This window comes from Trichosurus vulpecula, chromosome 3, assembly GCF_011100635.1.
Source record: "Trichosurus vulpecula isolate mTriVul1 chromosome 3, mTriVul1.pri, whole genome shotgun sequence".
In the NCBI taxonomy this organism is placed as follows: domain Eukaryota; kingdom Metazoa; phylum Chordata; class Mammalia; order Diprotodontia; family Phalangeridae; genus Trichosurus; species Trichosurus vulpecula.
The window spans coordinates 164229051-164248995 of NC_050575.1; the positions used below are offsets into that span (position 1 = coordinate 164229051).

Here is a 19945-nt window from a genome sequence, read left to right on the forward strand (position 1 = left end):
TTTCTGGACCATTGGAAGAGCATGTGGACATGGCTTGAGAATCTTTAGTCTCAGGTAGAAAATACAAAATTTGAAGATTTCAGATGGGAATTTATGGTTTCTCTCTTTTCTGACTCTGGACCCTGAAGCTAGGCCTGAGAACTCAGCATCCTGGCTATTAGAACTTCTCAGCCACTGGGGTTGGGTCTGTGGCTCTGACATCCAGGAGAAGAGAGATCATAGTTAGAGTAGAAAAAGCCCTGAACTTGGAGTCAGGAGACCCGAGTTCTAGTCCCATCTTTGGCATTAACTTGATCACCTCAAGTTATCTCCCTTTTCTGGGCCTCAGTTTCCTCATACGTAAAATGAAGGGTTGAAATGTTGCTATTTAAGGTCTCTCCAGCTCTGTGATGCTGTGATTCATGTGGCAGAGTCCAGAAATTGGGCCCGGACCTTTATGAGCTAGGCATTTTCTCTGAAGAATTCAAAAAGCCTAGTCTCGTGCACTTATTATTATATGCTTTAATACACTAATATTATATATTCTACATGGTAATAATAATATGACATTATTGCTAATTATTCATAACAGCTGACATTTACGTAGTACTTTAGGGTTGGACAAAGCATTTTATATACACTGATAAGTTTGATTCTCACAAAAACCCCATGAGGTAACTATTATGGGTATTATTGTTATCCCCGTTTCACAGATTGGGTAACTGAGGTTTGGGAGGATTAAATGACTTGCCCTTGGTCACACAGCTAGTAAACATCAGAAGGAGGATTCAGACCTAGTGCTCGGATGACAGCCATAGTTTTCACATGAGTTTATGCCATATTCATGTCAATTTTTAAGCCATAACAGTTACATAGCATCAGTTTACAATATTTCATCATTATCACTAGATTTCCTTCTCAGCAGTCAAAAATTGTCACTTACTTGGTCAACAAAACCTGTTAGTAGAGTTAATACTATCGGATGTAGCGAGGTTTTAAAAATGTAGTAATAGTAGTACCTTGTAGTTTATAGCTCTTTGTACTTTTGGGGCGGGGCAGGGGGCACATTTTCCCTAAAACCCGTTCTCTCATTTATTTTTGACAGAAATACTGAGGCAGGTAAAGCAGGGATTATAATTTCCTTTTTATAGATCATGAGACAGAGTCCCTAAGAGGGCCGGCGACTTGTCTGTACTCTTAGAATGTTAGCCTAGTGCTGGATAAATACCACCATTATTGTTATTAATATAACAGCATCATCTTTTCCCAAGGTTGTACTGTCTCCTGCTTTTCAAGGTACCGTCACATCTACATCAGCATGTTATTACTTTTGGACAAAAGCCACGAGAGGCAGTGTTGTGAGGTGGAAGGAACGGTCGACTGGCCCTGTGACACTGAGCAAGGCCCTTCTCTGGGCCTCAGTCTCCTCACCTGTAAATGGAGTCGGGCACGATGACCTTTAAGGGCCATTCTAGTGCTTACATTTTGTGATTTTTTGAAAGAGCCGAGGAGGGAAATTGGAGTGTGTTAGCTTCAGTGGAAGCCGGAATTGAGTTTATCTCCTTCCCTCCTCATCATAACAGCGAACGTTTCTGTAATGCTTTAAAATTTGTAAAGCACTTTGCATCCTCACAATAATCCTGTGAGGAAGAGACTGTTCTTATCCCCATTTTACAGGTGTAGAAACTGAGGTCGAGGAAGGTTAAGTAACTTGCTCAGGGTCACAGAGCTTATAAATGTTTGGGGGAAGAGTTGAACTCACATCCAGTATTCTATCCACTTTACCACCCATCAACCCATGGGTTATTGTGTAGATAGATAGATAGATAGATAGGTATAGATATACATATACATGCACACATTTTATATATATGTATCTGTATGTATATATATGTATGTATACATTGAAAGGCAGCCAGGTAGTCCAGTGGATAGAACACTGATCTTGGAATCAGGAAAACTTATCTTCTTGAGTTCAAATCCAGCCTCAGACACTTACTAGCTGTGTGACCCTAGGCAAGTCACTTAACCCTATTTGCCTATAAATGAGTTGGAGAAGGGAATGGAAAACCACTCTGGTGTCTTTGCCATGAAAACTCCAAATAGGGTCACCAAGAGTCCGACATGACTGAAACGACTGAACAGCAACATGTACATTATATGCATTCATGTCTGTGTATTTTCTCCTGCCGGCCCCCTTCTCCTTTTCACTGGCAGAGGGGAGGAAGGGATATTTGGGGCCCTGTATCCATGGGCCCACGCTCTACCATCACTCATTTAATTACAGGTTTTCAGCTGCAGACCAGTGGGCATGCTTTGGGGGGAGTAAAGGGGGGCTGCTCCAAAACCCTGTCATTTAGCATCGTCAGAGAGCCCCTTCAAAGAGGAAAATCTAGACATTTTCTCCACAAGGTGCGGAGTGGACTGTCTTGGCCCCAGCATGAGTATAATGACAGATGCATTTTGCAACAAGCTGGGAGTGAATGGGTCCGACTGGCGTTTCTCTTGTCAGAGAAGTCATTATTTTTTTGTCATTTGCTGACAGTTTGGGTTTCATGCGTTTGTGTCTTTTTTCTCTTTTTCCCCCTGCCTGGAAAAATGGCTAGGTATCTACGAGACCCCAGCGGGAACGATCCTCTACCATGCTCATTTAGACATTGAGGCTTTCACCATGGATCGAGAAGTGCGTAAAATCAAACAGGGCCTAGGCTTGAAATTCTCCGAATTGGTGTACAATGGTGCGTATGCCTCCCTCCTCCATTCTCCCCCATCTTTGGACTTCTTTCAAACAAAATGGCTACCTTCCTTACAGGGACTTGCCCTCCTACCTCCTCCCAGCCCCTTCACATTTGACCACCTTTTCAAGATGTATTAGTTGGATAGGGAGAGATGAGGATTCTTGGTTGAAAGCTGTGGGCATTTTGGGATGTTTAGAGATAGAGGTGGCAGTTTAGTTTGGTGGACAGACCTGGGCTGAAGCCTCAGGTTTGTCACTAATTTGTTGAATCATTTTGGGTAAGTCACCTTTCTCCTCTGGACTTCAGTTTTTCTATCTTTAAAATCAGTGGGTAGGACAGGATGACACCTGAGATTCAGATCTAGAATTCTGTGATGTTCAGGATGTTGGGATTAGGTTTCAGGCAAGGGAAAGCAGGTGGGAGAGCACCACTGATTCCTTTCAGTATCAGGCTGTGGTAAGGTTCTTCCAATTTGGCATTCATATCCCTGACCGAAGTTGGAGCAGCTCATGCTTCTGGAGTCTCCATGTGGTTTCAAGAACCCTGATTCTTATCAAATGGGAGTCAGAAAGGTTGGGAGGGTGGGATATGGGAAAGAGTAATGTATCTTGGAAGGAGTGGGAAACAGAGGGAGGGAACTTGGCCTCTGTACTTCCCCAGAACCTAGAATATTAAAACTGAGTGGGAAGAAAGGGGTTTGAGGGGCTTGAAGAGTTAGTTTGAAAAAAAGAACAAAATGCCATCCCCCCATCCATTAAGGAATGAACGTATAGAAATTGTACCCCAAGAGACTAAACATTAGAGCCATGATTATCATAACTAAAAACAACCTTTAGAAAATAGAATATTAGATCTGGGAGAGACTTTAGAACATAGACCATCAATCATAAAATATTAGGGCTGGAAAGGACCTTAGAGATCATATTTCCCTTCTCATTTTCTAGAGGAGAAACAGGCTTGGGGAGGGTATGGAACCCTCCCAAGCTCCCACAGGTATACTTGAACTCAGGTCTCCTGACCCATACTGTTGAGCTCCCTCCATTACATCATGCTTCTGGGCAAAAGAAAAAATGGAGTTCAATAAACTTGATTCACAAAGGTTTAGATAAGTTCATGGATGAAGGTTCCAAAGTGCATTACAGAAGGAAATTAACTTGAGGGTGACCTCATTTCCCTTTGTGGGCCTCAGTTTCCTTACCAGTAAAATGCAGGGATTGGATTAGATGGAAACTAGTCTCCTCCAGCCCTAATATTCCACAGTTCTATGATCCAGGATGTGCGGGTAAATCCCTAACCGGTGAAGCCAACATTCTCCAAACCACCCTTTGGCATCTCAGGGAGGCAGGAACTGACTCATTGACCAGACAGGAGGGTCAGATGTTTTTAGGGCTGCAGAAAGCCTTGCCCTGTCACAAGCAAGGTATGATCAGTAGAAAGAGAGAGAGAGCTTGTTTCTAGCATCTCTTCTTTCTCCCCATTTTTGTTTTCTTTTCAAACCACATAATCTTTGTAACTCGTCTCAGAGTTTAAGGGCATTAGAGATTGCTAGTTGGGTTTATTTTCTCCTCATTGTTTGAAGGCAGCTTTGAAGCCAAGCACTCCCCTGCCTTGGCCCCCCCCTCCTCCCAGGTATGGGCCAGGTGTTTAAATGCCATTGTCTCCCACCAACCTCGTTTGCTCCATGGGATTTAAATGTTGAAAGGTGGATTTTGGTTACAAAGTGGGAGCATCATTAAGGCAATTGGTGGGGAGTAAGGAGCAGGAATTGGGGGCGGGAGCACCTGGAGTTTGAGAAGCTGCTGAAAGAGTTTCGAAGGAGGTAGGCGTGGATCCTCCTGACTTCCTTCTCTCCCTGATCTCCCCCCTCCTAGCCTCTTTCCATCTGAGAAGTTAGGAGAGGAAATCATTCAGTGGGTTTTTTAATTTGGGAGCAGTGAGTTAGAGGGGGCTTATTTAAGTCTGAGTGGCAGCTCCAGCTGGACCCCAGCATCCCCAGTGTCTGGGTCTTCTCCCTATCTTCTCGAAGCTAGGGAGTGAAGCAGACAGTCCTTACTCTGTAGAATAACAGCTGATGCTTGGTGATCAGAGAGAGCTTCATGAGAGTAATGGAAGGAACAGGGCATCAGGAAACCCAGCCCTAGCTCTGACTCTGACTCACTGACCTTGAGAAAGTAATTGTATCTCCAGGCCTCAGTTTCCTCATCTGTTAAAAAAAGGTTGGACTAGAACCTCTCAGATTCTGTCTGGCTCTCAATCTAGGGTCACAGATAACTAGGGTCTCTAAGACCCCGTACAGAGGCTTTAGAACTGAAAGGGACCTTAAAATGAATTGAGTTTCACCCTCCTGTTTTGCAGATGAGAAAACAGAGGCCTAGAAAGGTGGGTGACTTATCCCAGTTCATACAGTTTGTGTCAGAAGCAGGATTTAAACTCAGTTGTTCTGAAGCCAAATCTAGTATTTTTCCTGATACACCATGCTGTCTTCCCTAGCTCTGACATTCCATGGTTCTGGGTTTTGATTTCTACGAATTTAAACATCTCATCCTGCCATGCACGGCATTCATCATAGGGGAACCCTCATTTTACAAATGGGGAAACTGAGATTCTGCTTAGCAAAAGGCTAAACAAGTCCTCCCTCCATGCCCCCTGCTTCCCCCCCCCCTCCGCCATGTTCCACAGGCCCAGGCCCCAGGACTCCTCCACTAGCCCTGCCTACACTGGTCTGCCTTGTTTATGGAAGGATGGGTCACTGATGGGCTCATCATCTTGGGATCCTCCAAGGCTCCCCTCTCAAGCAGCAGCCCCCAATGAAAGAAATGGTCTCCTTTCCTCCACTTCATCACAGTTAGACTTTGATAAGAGAAAAGACCAAGGGATGGGGAATCAACTCCCTCAAAAAGCCAAAATTCAGCTGAGTAATAAAGCATTTCTGTCATTCACTTGGGAGAGGAGACTTGTCTGTGTGCATTGGTGCTGGGGTGCCTCTGTAGCTATGACTCAGTCTAACCAAGCATTAAGATTGAAAACGATGCAAATAATTTCAATAGCCGTAGCAAATTTAGTCGGCTGTGTCCTAGATTCCCTAGCCTTCTCTGAGCCATCCAAGGTCCAGTCTTCTCCCACCCCACCTCCCAGCTGTCTCTTTTTACCCTAGCAACCCCTCTTAGTTTCTCTCTTCACAGCTGGGCTTTAGGATGACACCTGCTTGGGAGAGATCAGAGAGATAAACACGAGGCTGGTGGCCACTTGTAGACACTTAAAGACAGTCTCTTTCTCCTTGTCTCTCTATCTCCTTTCTTCATCTCTCTGCCTTTCTTCCAGGTCTAGGAACTTAATGAGCTAATTATCTTTATTTAGTTAAAGGCCTGCTCCCAAGAAGGCCATGAGTCCCCTCCAGTGTAAGCCATGGCCCTCGGTCTTGGGTGTTTTTGGGTGGGTGGGCCAGCGGGGTCTGAGAACTTATTTGCCTATTCCTATAGAGTTAGTGTAAAGTGATGGGAAGAGAATCTGAATGGAAATTAGAAAACTGGGATTCTGGTCCTGCCTCTGGTCAAGTCGCTTTATTTTTTCTGGGGCAACAGGTTTCTACGTCTGTAAGATAAGCATACTAGGCTAGGTTGGCAAGCTACGGCCCCCAAGCCAAATCTTGCTTGCTGCCTGGTTTTGTATGGCCCACCAGCTAGGATGGTTCTTACAGTTTAAAATCGAGTTGCACTAAACTCCTATTGTAAATACAGTTATAGTTTAAAATGTAAAAACTATCCTTAGCTCATGGGCTGTGCAAAAACAGGCGGAAGGCCAGATTTGGCCTTTGGCCCCAGCACTAAGGCCCAGAATTCTGTGTCCGATCATGCTATGATTCTACCAGGCGCCTGCTACCAGCATTCAGTGAAAGTAAGGGTGCCGGCTTGGGCATGGCCTCCCACTCAACCTACCCTTCCTACCTCACAGGAAGGGAAGAATTATAGAAGTGTCAATCTTAGTATTGTTGTAAGGGAAGCGTTAGAAAACTGTAAATCTTGTGATTTTCCCAGAACAATCCATCAGGGTCAGTCAGTAGAGAAAAGCTACTGTGTCCCCTGATTTTGCTGCTCAGGTCCCCCCAACCCCATCCCTGCTTTCCCTGAAGTCCCTCTCAAGTCCCTTGTGTGACTGTAAACTAAACTGAAGCTTATCACTTGGAGAAAATTCTATTCAGGGGAGCAGGAATGAAGTCACACCCTGTATTAACAATCCAGTCAGCAGCTTCTGTGGGAATGTAAGATCCACCAACAACAGACCAAATACAATTCGTAGTTATCAACATCTGGGTGTACAGCCGGGGTGCTCATTAGAAAGGCTGGCCCAGAGTCACACGCCACGCCTGCTGTGGCTCAGAGCTCCAAGTGAGAACACTAAGCTGTGTGCCAGGAGGGTCCTGACCTCACCCAGGCTGGGTGTGGAGAAGTTCCCCACCCCCACTATCAAATCAGATACAAATCAATGGCTCCCAATTGTCTCAGTGCTGAGAAATACAAAAACATCCCACTTTATCTGCCCCATTCAAACAAAGGCCAGAATCATTAAAGGTCAGCAGCAAAAAGTCCCACCTTAATTACTATTACACCCCTTGGATGGGGGATTGTAGAGGGGAACCCCACAGCAGGGCACAGACGGAAGTCCTGATGACAATGGGAGTTCAGACAGACAGGTGTGCCTGTCACACCTCTCCATGAAACCTGCTGAGAGAGGCAGGAAGAAAGTGGAGATGGCCTTGCTAGAATAAGGTTACTCTGTAAAGGAGTGAGGAAGGTGAGCCCACCTGAAAGGCTGCTGGGCCATATGGAGCCTGATCTCCTGCTCTGATAAAGGCCCCAGGTCAGCTCGCTGGCCCCTGAGCTCTTGTTCAGCACTGGAGACTCCTGGGGCCTGGGATGTGGGCCAGAGGCTTTCTCCTCCAATGAATGGTTCTCTGAGAAAACAGCCAAAAAGCTGGTTCTTCACCCAGCCTGGAATTTTCTCCTCTCCATCCTTCATTCTCTTCATTTATCTCATCACCTTCCCTTTTCCCCCCTCTTCTTTCTTTCCTCTCATTTACTTTCTTCTCTCTCCTTCTCCCCTCCTCTTCTCCTACTATTACTAACAGGAAAATGTTGAAATAAAGAGAAGCCTCTGAAGATTAATAAGATGACAGATTGAGAACTTCCTCCCATTTGACAGATGAGGAAATTGGGGCCTAGAAATGAAGCAATTGGTCCAAGATACCATAGTTAATGATGGAATCAGGGATTTGAACCCAGTGTTTCCTCATGCAAGTAAAGTCAACGAGGCTGTCAGTATCATAAACAGATATCTCTGGCACTCCAGCCTGACACAGAAGTCCAAACTCCTGACATTTAAGGCCCTCTGATTGCCCCCTGGCCCCACATGCTGTTCCCTGTTCTCATCATTGGTCTCTCCAAACATTCTGCAGGGGCAGCTAGGTGGCGTATTGAGTAGAGCACGGGGCCCTGGAGTCAGGAGAACCTGAGTTCAAATTCAGCTTCAGACACTTAACATATTTGCTTAGCTGTATGACCTTGGGCAAGTCTCTTAATCCCAATTGCCCTGCCTTCCCCCCACAAAAAATCCAACCTTCTGTAGGCTGGTCATCAGGTAGATGTACTTGCATTAGCCCCAAAAGGCAGAACTAGGACCAATGGGATGAAGTCCCAGAAAAATCAATTTCAGCTCAACGACAAGCAAACAGCACTATATAAAAGTTACTATCATCCTCAAGTCCTCGGTCCCTGCAGGGCTTTAAAGCAGAACTGTCAGGGATGTTGTGGGAGTTCCTTCTCCAGGTAGAGATTAAACCAGCTGACCTCTTTTATCCCCTTCCAGAATCATGGCTCTGTGATTTCTCATTGGCCCCTGTATACACTGTGTGTGTTCTAGTCTGAGTATCTCCTTGTACTGTTCCTCCCATCTAGAATGCCTTCTCTCCAGCCTCCTTCTCTAACTCCTGCCCTACCCTTCCTGAAAGCCTCCCCAGGCTGGTTCAGCCCCTCTCCATTTCTCCTGCTTCCTCTCTGACTCCTAGTCTTTGTCAAGCCAGTAACCCAGCCTAGCACTTAATCATATTTTCCTTGGTGGTTGCACATGAGCAGTCTCTCCTCATTCAGACTGCGAGGTCCTTAACGTAGCAATAGAAGACTATATTTTCAGTCTCTTCCACAGTGCCCAGCACAGGGCTGAACCCACCATGGGTGTTTGACAAAAAGGTATTCAATAATCAGTGGAAACAGGTATTACCACGAACCAACGCTAATTATGGAGACACAGGGCAATCTATAACATGGGTGTAATGTTTTGCAGTTTTTATACTTTAGTACTTTGCATCTGTCTCTTTTCCCTCTCCCTCTACCATTCCTCACCCACCTCCATCAGATTTCTGTGAGTGGAGAGAAGATGGTAAGAAGGGATATTAAGACCAACTTCTAGTCTCTACCATTTGCACAGGGAATGAGACTCATTAAAGTAACAATTCCTTGCAGAGACTGCATGGAAAATCCTGGTAGGTTCCGTCCCTTGAGCTGGGGCACCATCCAGGCCTTCTCCTTGCACAGAGCTGGGAGGATGAACAGTGGGGTTCGGGGGGTGTGGCATCCTGACCAAAGCTGAGTGCTTTACCCCTTCATCTCACCCCCTCCAGGTTTCTGGCACAGTCCAGAGTGCGAGTTTATCCGCCACTGCATTGCCAAGTCTCAGGAAGGGGTTGAGGGCAAGGTCCAGGTGTCTGTCTTCAAGGGCCAGGTCTACATCCTTGGCCGAGAATCTCCCCAATCGTTGTACAATGAAGAGCTGGTGAGGTAAGTAGTGGGCAGATGGGCAACATCTTTTTTGATCCCTGCTCTACCCCTCCCTCATCCCCATCCTCAGCTTTCTGAATAAAAGAAGGCTCACTCCCTCATGATATACTCACCTCCAATCCTTAGGCGACCAGGATTCAAGTTCAAGGTAACACCCAATCACCAGGAGTCTCAGCTCCATTTCCTCTCCTGATTGACTGTTCTTTGAGTGACTGAACTCCATTGTAGTCTTTGTTCCTTTCACTGGAAGCTTCTATCTTGGTTTCTCCATTGGAGTCCATCTCCCTCTGGGCTTAAATTTTTCCCTACTTCTTTTGCATCTCTTCATATTGGAATCATTTTTCCCCCATCTTGGAGTAGGAAGATTTACTCATTTTTCTGAAGCCCCTTACCTTGTGAAAACCCGCAAGGGACTGGATAGTAGAGACAGAACCGAATAGTATCTTTGAACAATGTTAGGAAAGACTTTGGGCCCTTTCACAGTTAGAGGAACCAAACTCTCCCCTACAGGAGATTGCTGTCCCCAATCTCACCCATTCCTGTGGACTGGCCCAGAGGTCTGACCTTGGAAGAGAGAGCTAAGGATGGAGCCCCCAGATATGTTAGACATCCCCAACAATCTTGAAGCTTCTTTGCTTGGGGTTGATAAGAAGCAAAGGAAGCCATCCCACGCTGAACCTTTTATTCTGTGCATATGCAAACACATAAATATGGAAGAAAATTTTAACCCCACACTAGTTTCTTCTCTGCCAGTTGAAGCTCCAAGATCCCCCTCCAGGCTGGACTAAGGACTCATACACAGCCCTTTCCTGGCTAAGTCAGGTTTGGGCCAAGGCTCGAGCCCTGGTTTAACTCAGAGCTATTGCCTCCACGAAGGCAAGTTGGGAATTAAAGCACGAGTTTTGTTTTGCAGTCAATATTTTTTTTTCTTTCCCTTTTCTTCGCCGTGTTGGGTTCCCCCCCCCCCCTTCAATCTTTCTAAACACTTTATAAGCCATAAATATAACCGAATCAGTTTAGATCAGTCAGGGTAAATGTCAAATTATCTTCTCTCTTTCTCTTTCTGGCTTTTTCTTCCCTCCCCCTCTAAATCAACAGCTTCTAATAATCTGTCCAACCCTTCATTATGCCTCGCATTCTCACTCAGGGAGATTAAATGAATAAGGTAAAAAGGGAAGGGAGGAAAAAAAGAGAGAGAGAAAAGCAGGAGCATTTATTCTCACTGTGTCTCCGACCATTTTCCTTTTCTTTCTGATTTCTACATCGCTGATTTGAAAGCCGTTGAGTGACAGCGTCACAGGGACCAGCGAGGAAGCCGCGAGAGGTAGTGGAGGCTCGAAATGCCGCAGCACAGTGGGTAGAAAGTAACGTAATTATAGAGCAGGTCAGAACCACTCGAGTGAGCAAAAATAAAAGCACAGAGGTTTTCTGTAGACCGTCAGGGGAGGTAAAAAAAAAAATCATTGTAAACTCTTTCTCTCCCTCACTCTCCCCCCCTCCTCCACTCCAATTTTTAAAAGAGGTTTTTCAGTTCCTGAGAAATGAGCTGTTAGAACTCTTTGGCCATGTTAGGGGACTCATTTACCCGGATTTAGCCAATCTTTGGGAGGGAGGGCCTGGCAGTAGTGATCAGGGAGGGGCCTGTTTGGGGTCTAGTTTTATTAAATTGTTTGGTATTAACTTATAGGAGAGAGAAAGGAGAATGCTAAGAGGCAAAAACTGTTCTGAGGATTTATATGTGAGGAATTATGGGAAGAAAAGGAGAGGAACTGAATGCCTGCCTCTGTCTAGGTTCCAGTCCGTGGTACTCCCTGAAATGTGGTGCTGGGGAGTCAGTGTTTGGGGCTGAAGAGCAGGTTAACATCACCAAGTGCAGGCAAGGTGTGAATATCGGAATATTCCCTATTCCAAATATCAGGTCAGAGAAAGTGATAGAAGAAAAACCGTTCATTCATCCTCCCAAAAGACAGAAGCTTGGAGTAGTGGAGAGTCAATTAGTCAAATAATAAGCATTTATTAATACTTCCTACATGCCAGACACTGTAGTAGGTACTGTAGGTAAAACTACAAAGAATGAAACAATCCCTAGTTGCAGGAAGTTTATATTCTAATGAGAGAGACAACGTGTGTGTGTGTGTGTGTGTGTGTGTGTGTGTGTGTGTAACATCTGATATGGAGAGAGAGAGTTAGCCAGTTTGGGTCAGAGAGTACAGGATGGGGGAGTACGGCTAAGTCTTGATCAGTGGAAATACTGAATTCCCTAAAGTACTCTCATCATTCAGATTCACACTGCATGTTTCCACTGTGCTGGAACCACTGACTACATTTTACATAATTATAACTTCTAATAGTGAAATTCAAACACATGTGATAACTTCTGAGAATTTCATTATTTGCACTAATCAGGACGCAGCTGTGATGTCCAGTTAGGTGAGTAAAGTAGGTTGGACTCAGGTTGTGGAGAGCTTTAAAAGATAAACGGAGATGTTTCTATTTTTATCCTAGGGTAGGCGTAGGGAACCTGTGACCTTTTAGGTCCTTGGGTGCGGGCCTTTTGACTGAGTCCAAGTTTTACAGAACAAATCCTTTTATTAAGGGGATTTGTTCTGTGACATTTGGATTCAGTCAAGGGGCATCATTTGAAGACCTACAGGGTCATGTGTGGCCTTGAGGCCTCAAATTCCCCACCCCTGTTCTAGAGGCCCTGGGAAGCTGAGTAGGGGAGCCACATAGTCAGTTCTGAGCTTAAGGAACATCACCTTGGCTGCAGCATGGAGAATGGTCTGGAATGAGGAGGACCAGAGAGGAAGCAGTCACAGGCATATAACCAAGAGGTTACGAGAGCCTCTCTAAGGCGGTGTCTGTGATTAGAGAGAAGGAAGAAGAAGCGAGAGATGTGGGAGGAGAAAGGGCAAGATCTGGCAACTGATTGGATGGATGCGCTGGACTGGTAGTCAGAGGGCTAGACGTTCAAATCCTGGCTTTGTTTCTTAGCCCCCCGTGACTTTGGACAAGTCACATCACTGCTCTAGGCCTCAGTTTCCTCATCTTTAAAATGAGGGATTTGAGCTGTGTGATTTCTAAGGGTCTTTGCAGCTCTAGATCCTGTGATATGCTGAATGCCTCTTCTGTGCTGGCTGCCACCAGGATGCAAAGGAATATGGGACAAAGTCAATTTTTTTTTCAATGAGTAAGCAAAGCCTTTTATTAGCTTCACATAAACACTACATAAATGGGCAACAACAACCAAGAGAGTCAACCTTCTTTAAACCGCTGCCCCAAGCCACCTGTCAATGACTCCCTCTCCACCACCCCCACAAAGGGAATCCTCTCTTGAAACAAATGAGTGCAATCAAGCAAAGCAAAAGAAATCAAGACATTGTCCGTGTTTGAAAATGTATGCCTCATTCTGCACCCATGGTCCATCACCTCAGAGGCATACTTCACAATAGGTCAGTGTGTTGATTGCGCCGATCGCATCGATTGAAGTCTCTCGGTATTGTTTTCCTTTTTGCTATTGTGATAGTTGTGTAAATCCTTGCCTCGGCTCTTCTTACTCTTGTGTCACTTCATACAAGTTGTCTTAAGTCCTAGCTTTTTTAGAACCTTCACTTGGTTCCCCCTGAGCTTTAGAGCACAGGCACCAGAGGTCGGCTCTGTGTCCTGTTAGCCTACAACCCCTAAGTGGACCAAGAAGATGTGTTGGTGCCAAAGGCAGAAGCATAATCAAAGAAGATTCATGAGACTAATGACATTTATCATTATTATTAAGAGGTCAGAGAGCGATGTAAGTTTCAAAAACTGGACCAGTGGTGGTCGTAGAAGTTACAAAGGTCCTCCAGACACCCTGAGGCAGACAACATATAGAGGCCAGAACAGTGGCTTTGGAGGCAGGGCTTGGATTCAAATCTGACACTGCTATGATGTGAGCCTGGGCAAACCACTTAGACTTAGCTGTTTCTTTATTACTAAGGAAACCAATTTCCTCCAGATGTGGAAATTGCTCCAGAGAATGCTATCTATTGGCATTTGACTGGTGGAGTTGAGGAAAGGGGAGGCACGGGATGATAATGTAAGGGGGAGGGAGGAAGGAAAGGAAGTAGATAAGGAGTGGCCAGACCAGAAAGTGGTTTTACAGAGAATGGAGGGGTCCTATTTTGGGGGATCCAAGTGCTGGACCCCCAAACCATATTAGGTATGGAAGTGAGGCCAAAGGGCAAAGCAGGCAAGAGGTCTGTGGTTGGGGTTTGGAATGGCCCAGGAAGCAGAATGAAAGTTGAGGGGAAGAAGAGAGGTCCAGAATGATTCAGAGATCAAATAAACAAGAACCACCCTGTATAATTACTTCACCATAAGTCAAGTAAACAGCACAGCCTGAGAGCCTGGGAAAGAGGCTTCTGGAGACAGTAACTGTGGTGGGCAATGAGAGGGAAGGAGGACAGGGCAAAGGGGAAGGGAAATAATTGGGGAGTGTGAGGAATGTGGCTGCTCATTTTCTCTCAACTCTTGTCTTTCCAAAGAAAGAATTGATAACTCTTTTTTTTTAAGACTGCAAGTTCTTTTTTTGTCTTGTTTGTGGAGGCAATTGGGGTTAAGTGACTTGCTCTATCTAGCTCCGCCGAGCTGCCCTTTCAAAACTGGAAGTTGCAGGAAAAGGTATCTGTCCCCATTGGGAGCAGAAGGCAGTTCTCTGCATCACTGGAATGATGGGTCTGTTCCAAAAAAGAATATATAAAGTATGGACTTGCATGACGACATATTCCCCTTGCCTTCAAGAAGCTTATAGTCTAAGAAGGGTAGCTATATGTAAGTAAATACAAGAGAAGAAAAGGAGTCAGACACCTTCCACTAGGTGCCTAAGCATAAAAGAAAGCATTTATTAGGCACTTACTATGTGCCAGGCACTATAAAGGGCACTCTAGCCTTGAGACACCTCACACATCTGGAATGCCCTGGTCTTGGAGAAAGGCCAACAAAGCACCTAAAGGCAGCTGGCGGCACAGTGGATAGAGCACTGGGCCTGGAGTTAGCAAGACCTGAGTTCAAATGTGGCCTCAGACACTTAATAGCTGCATGACCCTGAGAAAGTCACCTAACCTCTGTTTGCCTCAATTTCGTCAGCTGTAAAATGAAAATGCTATCACCTCCCTCCCAGATTTGTGGTGAGGATTAAACGAGATAATATTTGTGAAGCACTTGGCTCAGTGCGTGGCCCATAGCAGGCACTTAATAAATGCTTGTTTCCTTCCTTCCAAGGGACATCTATGAATCAAAGAGGTGAAAAGGAGGGAGGACTGTATGAAAACAACCTTAGTTCACTTTCTTTCTGGAGAGATAGAAATAACAAAATCATCAAAGGAGCAGGGGAGGGCACGCTTTTTCACCTAATCCCAGAAAGGAGAATTATTTGCTCTTCCCCAGCTCCCAGCACACACACACACACACACACACACACACACACACACACACACACACGAAATTCAAAGAGGGAGTTTTAGAACAAACAAAGGGCCAAGGCCGTCATATTCAATAATAAATCCTTACATTTGTAGAGCCCTTTCTAGTTTTCAGCATGCTTGTGTATGTATTATCTCATTTCCCCAAGGTCATATGGCAAATTAGTGACAGAGTTGAAACCTGGGAATCCTGCCTTCTAGAGCTTCTTCTGATGAGACAGCGCCTCGGTCCGCTAAAGTAATTGGGAGTCAATTTGGGGAAACTCTTACAAAGTGCTTTACAAACGTTAAAGCATCGTATGAATGCTACTTGTTGTTACTTGTATGTGCTTCGGATGTAATCTAGGCAGTTAAATGCCACAGTGGACAGAGTGGTAGACTTGGAGTCAAGAAAACTTGAGTTCAAATTCTACCTCAGACACTTCCTACTTGGATGTCCCTGGTCAAGTCCCTTAACCTCCTCTAGCCTCAGTTTCCTCATTTGTGCAGTAGGGATAGTAATAGCACCTCCTAGGGAGGCCGTGAGGATCGGATGAGGAAAGGGTAAAGTGCTTTGCCACCCGTAAAGCGCTACATAAATATTAGCTGTTATTATTTATGTATATGTCATCTGGCTCACTGGAGCAGAGACTTGTTTTCCTTTGGGTTCCCAAGAGATAGCGTATAATAACTGTTTAATAAATACTTTTGGTTGGACTGCAGAGCATGGGGCTGACCCTGGGGGGGAGGGGTGATGCTGAGGTTCGATGTTCCGATCCCCTCACTGCTCTTCTCTTCTTCTTTCTTGCAGCATGAACGTGCAGGGAGACTACGAGCCCGCCGATGCCACTGGCTTCATCAACATCAATTCCCTCAGGTGGGTAGGTTTGGGCTGGCCCCAGCCCGGGAGGGAGCAGAGCTGGGGGCCTCTTGTGGGGCCAGTCCACATCTTTCCTCAGCTTGGACCATTAGGTTCTGATCACCGATCCCTACAAAATCAGGAGGGAAAAATGGGCCTCTGCCCTTCCTCAAGATCGACCCTCGGAAGAGTCTTCCCTTCTATCCGTCTCTCAGCAGCCCAGATTTGCCGAGCACCTCCTATGCATTCATCAGTATCTTCAGCACTTGGGGGTGGGAGGGATTAGGAAGTGGTAGAGAGATATGGGGTGACTAGGTGGTTCAGTGGGTAGAGAGCCAGGTTTGGAGTCAGGAAGATCTGAATTCAAATCTGACCTCAGACACTTACGAGCTGTATGACCCTGAGCAAGTGACTTAACTCTGTTTGCCTCAGTTTCCTCATCTGTAAAGGGCAAACTACACCAGTATCTTTGCCAAGAAAACCCCCAGTGGAGTCACAAAGAGTCAGATATGATTGAAACCACTGAACAACAAAAATGGTTTTAGCTCCTTGGCACCCAGCACGTACACACACACACACACACACACACACACACACACCACACAATATGAAGAGAGAACTTAATGCAAATGGGAGAGTTTGGTCGGGGCTGTTTCTAAGGTAGGAAAAGATGGCTGCGTATCTTTTCACAGACTCTGAAGTGGGAAAGAAGAACCACAATGCCCCCCACTTAGTCCATGCCCATAAACAATATATTATTATATTATATTTCCTCTCTGCCTCCTTTGGCTCATCCTTTCCAGGACTGACTACAGACAATTAGGGTTCCCTTGGTCCGTTTGCACCAGGAGCTATATTGAGCCTAGAATTGCCATGCCGACCCTGGGAGCATCCTTCCCTCCCAGCCTCCCCCTCGCTGCCCCCTTAATTGTGTGTTTTTATAAGGGCCTGATAAGCCCTTTTAAATTGCATCGAGCAAGACATATTTTCATAATGGCCTCTTCATTTTCCATTGCCAGTTAACTGCTTTGTACCGAACAATAACATGAACTGTTTTCTCCCAAAGATAAATTAATTACATTATCGAGGGGGAGGGAGGAGGGCGGGCACAGGAGGAGGAGGGAAAAGAAAGACAACTTCACCTACATCTTAACAAACAGCTGCCCCCAGCTCCACCTGAATTAATTGAACTGAATATGTGTTATTACTGTCAATTTACCTCTTTTTGTTTTTAATCTGGTTTACAGGCTAAAGGAATATCATCGTCTGCAGAGCAAGGTCACCGCCAAATAGACTAAGCAGCCGTCAATAACATGAAGCAGCTCTCCGTGTCGCTGCTGATCTCCCCAAGTAACGGCACTGAATGTCCTGGCATTTTATGATTGTTGCTCACTCCCCTGGGCTGCAGCTCAGCCAGGCTTTGTTTCATGTTCCTAAAGCAGACAGAAGTGGTCTACAATGGGTGGGGGTGGGGGGGGAGGGAAGGATGGAGTAGAAATTACAACCATAATAATAATAACCATAATAATAAAAGACTACTGTGGATAGAGTTTCTTTATTTCCTGGGAATAGTGTTTGATCGTACGTTCGTAATTAGCCAATCAACCTTTTCTTACTTCTGAAGGCCACCCTTTTGCCAAAGAATGTACCTTCTATCAACGGGAGAGAAAGAGTTCAAAATTTCACACGGACTCTCCTCAGCCTGACAGACAATACAGGCTTGGCTTCCCTGACTTTGACTTGGGGTCCTGTCCAGCCCAGGATCCTGCTGCCAACTGAGGCCTTGAAGGACCAGCTATCTAGGCAAGAAGATAGGGCTGTCCTACCGGACATCAGGAGGAAAGGTTAGGTCAGTTCTAGTTTCTCCTAGTAGACACATGTCTATCCTCTTCAGAAATAAGAATATCACTTTAAGGTTCACAAAGCACTAGACACATCCTATTAGATCCTCATAGAAATCCTGTGAAGGAGGAGCAGAAATGGGACCCAACTCTTGAGAGATTCATTTCTAACTCTTGCCCAGGATATCTCTTGTGGTAATGACCTCCCGAAGTTTATTATTCACTGTGGTAATCAGAAATAGCCCCTTATTCTCACTTCACAGGATTATAAAGAGCCTTCCTGCCCAAGGAAAATAGGATTGTGAGCCAAAAGGGCTCTCAGCATAATCATCTAATTAAACCTTTCAAATTAACACGTGAAGAAATTGAGACCTAGAGAGTGAACATGGTTGCCCAAGGTTAAACAGGAAATCCGGTGACAGAGTTATCATTTGAACCCAGCTCCTCCGACTCCCAAACCAGCACATTTTCCACTATACCAGACCAAAAGCAACCACGAATAACAAGAACAATGGGTGGGAAATAAAACACTGTAGATTTCCCCTTGAGATAAAGAAAAACTTCCCCCCAAAAAGAAATGAACCGTCTTGGGATGTAGTGGGAGCCATATCCTTGGAGCTGTTCAAGGAGATTAGATGACCACTTGGGGATTCCTGCTTAGGTTTGAGTTGGCTGGTTTCTGGATGATTTTTAGATCATCTAATTCTGTGAGACAGTGTGGTGGAGTGGAGAGAGGCTTAAAGTTAGGGCTATTAAGATCTGAGTTCAAATCCCACCTCAGATGATGGCTGTGTGACCCTGGGCAATTCAATCTCTGAACCTCAGTTTCCTCATCTGTACATTGGAGACAGTAACACCTACAGGACAAGGTGACTGTGAAGCTCAGATGAGACAATGTATTTAGAGTACTTTGTACTATATATTTTTATATATAATACAATATTATATAAATAATATAAATATTATTAACATGAAAGGAATGTCATTTATGCTCAATTTTGTCATCTTCCCGAGAGCCTAGGTATAGTTTAACTTCTATGCTCAACGAGTACTTGATTGACTAATTAAATGTCTTTCATAAACCCACCCCCTGGAGCACATAAGGAGTGGGAACAAATTGTGTTGCATTTGCTAGGGGAAGGATACCTGGTTTATGACCACACTGGGTCCTAGCCTTGCTGGTTCTTCCTAAGGTCTTCCTAAGGTCTACTGCCTCTCTGTACTGCCTAAGGTCTACTGCCTGCTACTGTATTTGCCAGGACAAGGGCCACCATCCTTAGCATGTGGCCTCATGAAGTGGCTGTCATGTCTAGAATATGGAAACTAGGGCCTACCAGTACATTATATTATTACAGGTTATTAGGAATGCACCAGGAGCTTGCGAATCACTTCTGATCTTCAAAGCACTTTAATTAGCTTATGTTTGGGGTCTCTCCTATTCAATCCTCTCTATACTTGGAGTACACACATATTACTTAGGCAGGAATCAAAAGCTGCCAATGAATCCAATTTCCCTTCAAAGTAGGAGAATAAGGAGGCTCTAACTTTACAGCTGTGAAAATGACATGTTATTTTTTCCCTCCTGGGATATGGGAGTATGATCTAGGATTTGTGGCAGGAAACCGGGTGCCTGGACTCCTGGGTTCTAGTCTGGGCTCTACTGCCATCTGACTCAAAGATATAATGTTGTTTTTATCCCTGATCTGTTTTCCACAACAGGAATCTGGAGGCCTATCTCCTGAGCTAAGGAGGAGACCTATCAGACCCTGGATGGCTGAAGTGCCTTTGTGCACCGAGGTCAGAGCCCTAGATTTCTTCCATTTGTCACTTTTTGGGAACCAGGGAGAAGGTAATTGCCTTAAGGCTGGAGAAGGGAACCTGGGTAGTTGGGTCCTGGATTGGACTACTTCCAGGCAGAGGGTTAGGAAAATTCTTGGGACTTTCCAGGAACTATATTTTCAGAGGCAAGACATTCTGGGACCCTAGAAATAGATACAAAGCACATAAAAATGTTCATTAACTGGGGTAGGACACAGGCTGGATAAATTTCAAATACAGAATGAAAGAATCTTGGAACTGAAAGGGACCTAGAGGTCATCTATTCTAATCTCTGGCAAGGATTCTTAATTTGGGGTCCATGAATTTGGCTTTTTTTTTCTAATATTTTGGAAACAATTATACTTGATTTTCTTTGTGATCCTATGTGTTTTATTTTGTGCATTTAAAAACATTCTGAGAAGGGGGTCTATGGGCTTATCCAGAT

General features: G+C 45.0%; 1 protein-coding gene across 2 annotated transcripts in view; it reads left to right on the forward strand.

The window, feature by feature from the left end:
- ASS1 (argininosuccinate synthase 1) overlaps positions 1-17410 on the forward strand; it is a 78356-nt gene extending 60946 nt beyond the window's left edge. For both annotated transcript variants that reach the window (XM_036752512.1, XM_036752511.1), the window contains exons 12-15: positions 2586-2717; positions 9391-9547; positions 15794-15859; positions 17089-17410. In XM_036752512.1, the coding sequence (XP_036608407.1) occupies positions 2586-2717; positions 9391-9547; positions 15794-15859; positions 17089-17134 (401 nt within the window). In that variant the 3' untranslated portion in view covers positions 17135-17410. The remainder of the gene's footprint in view (positions 1-2585; positions 2718-9390; positions 9548-15793; positions 15860-17088) is intronic.
- Positions 17411-19945: the final 2535 nt, after the last annotated feature.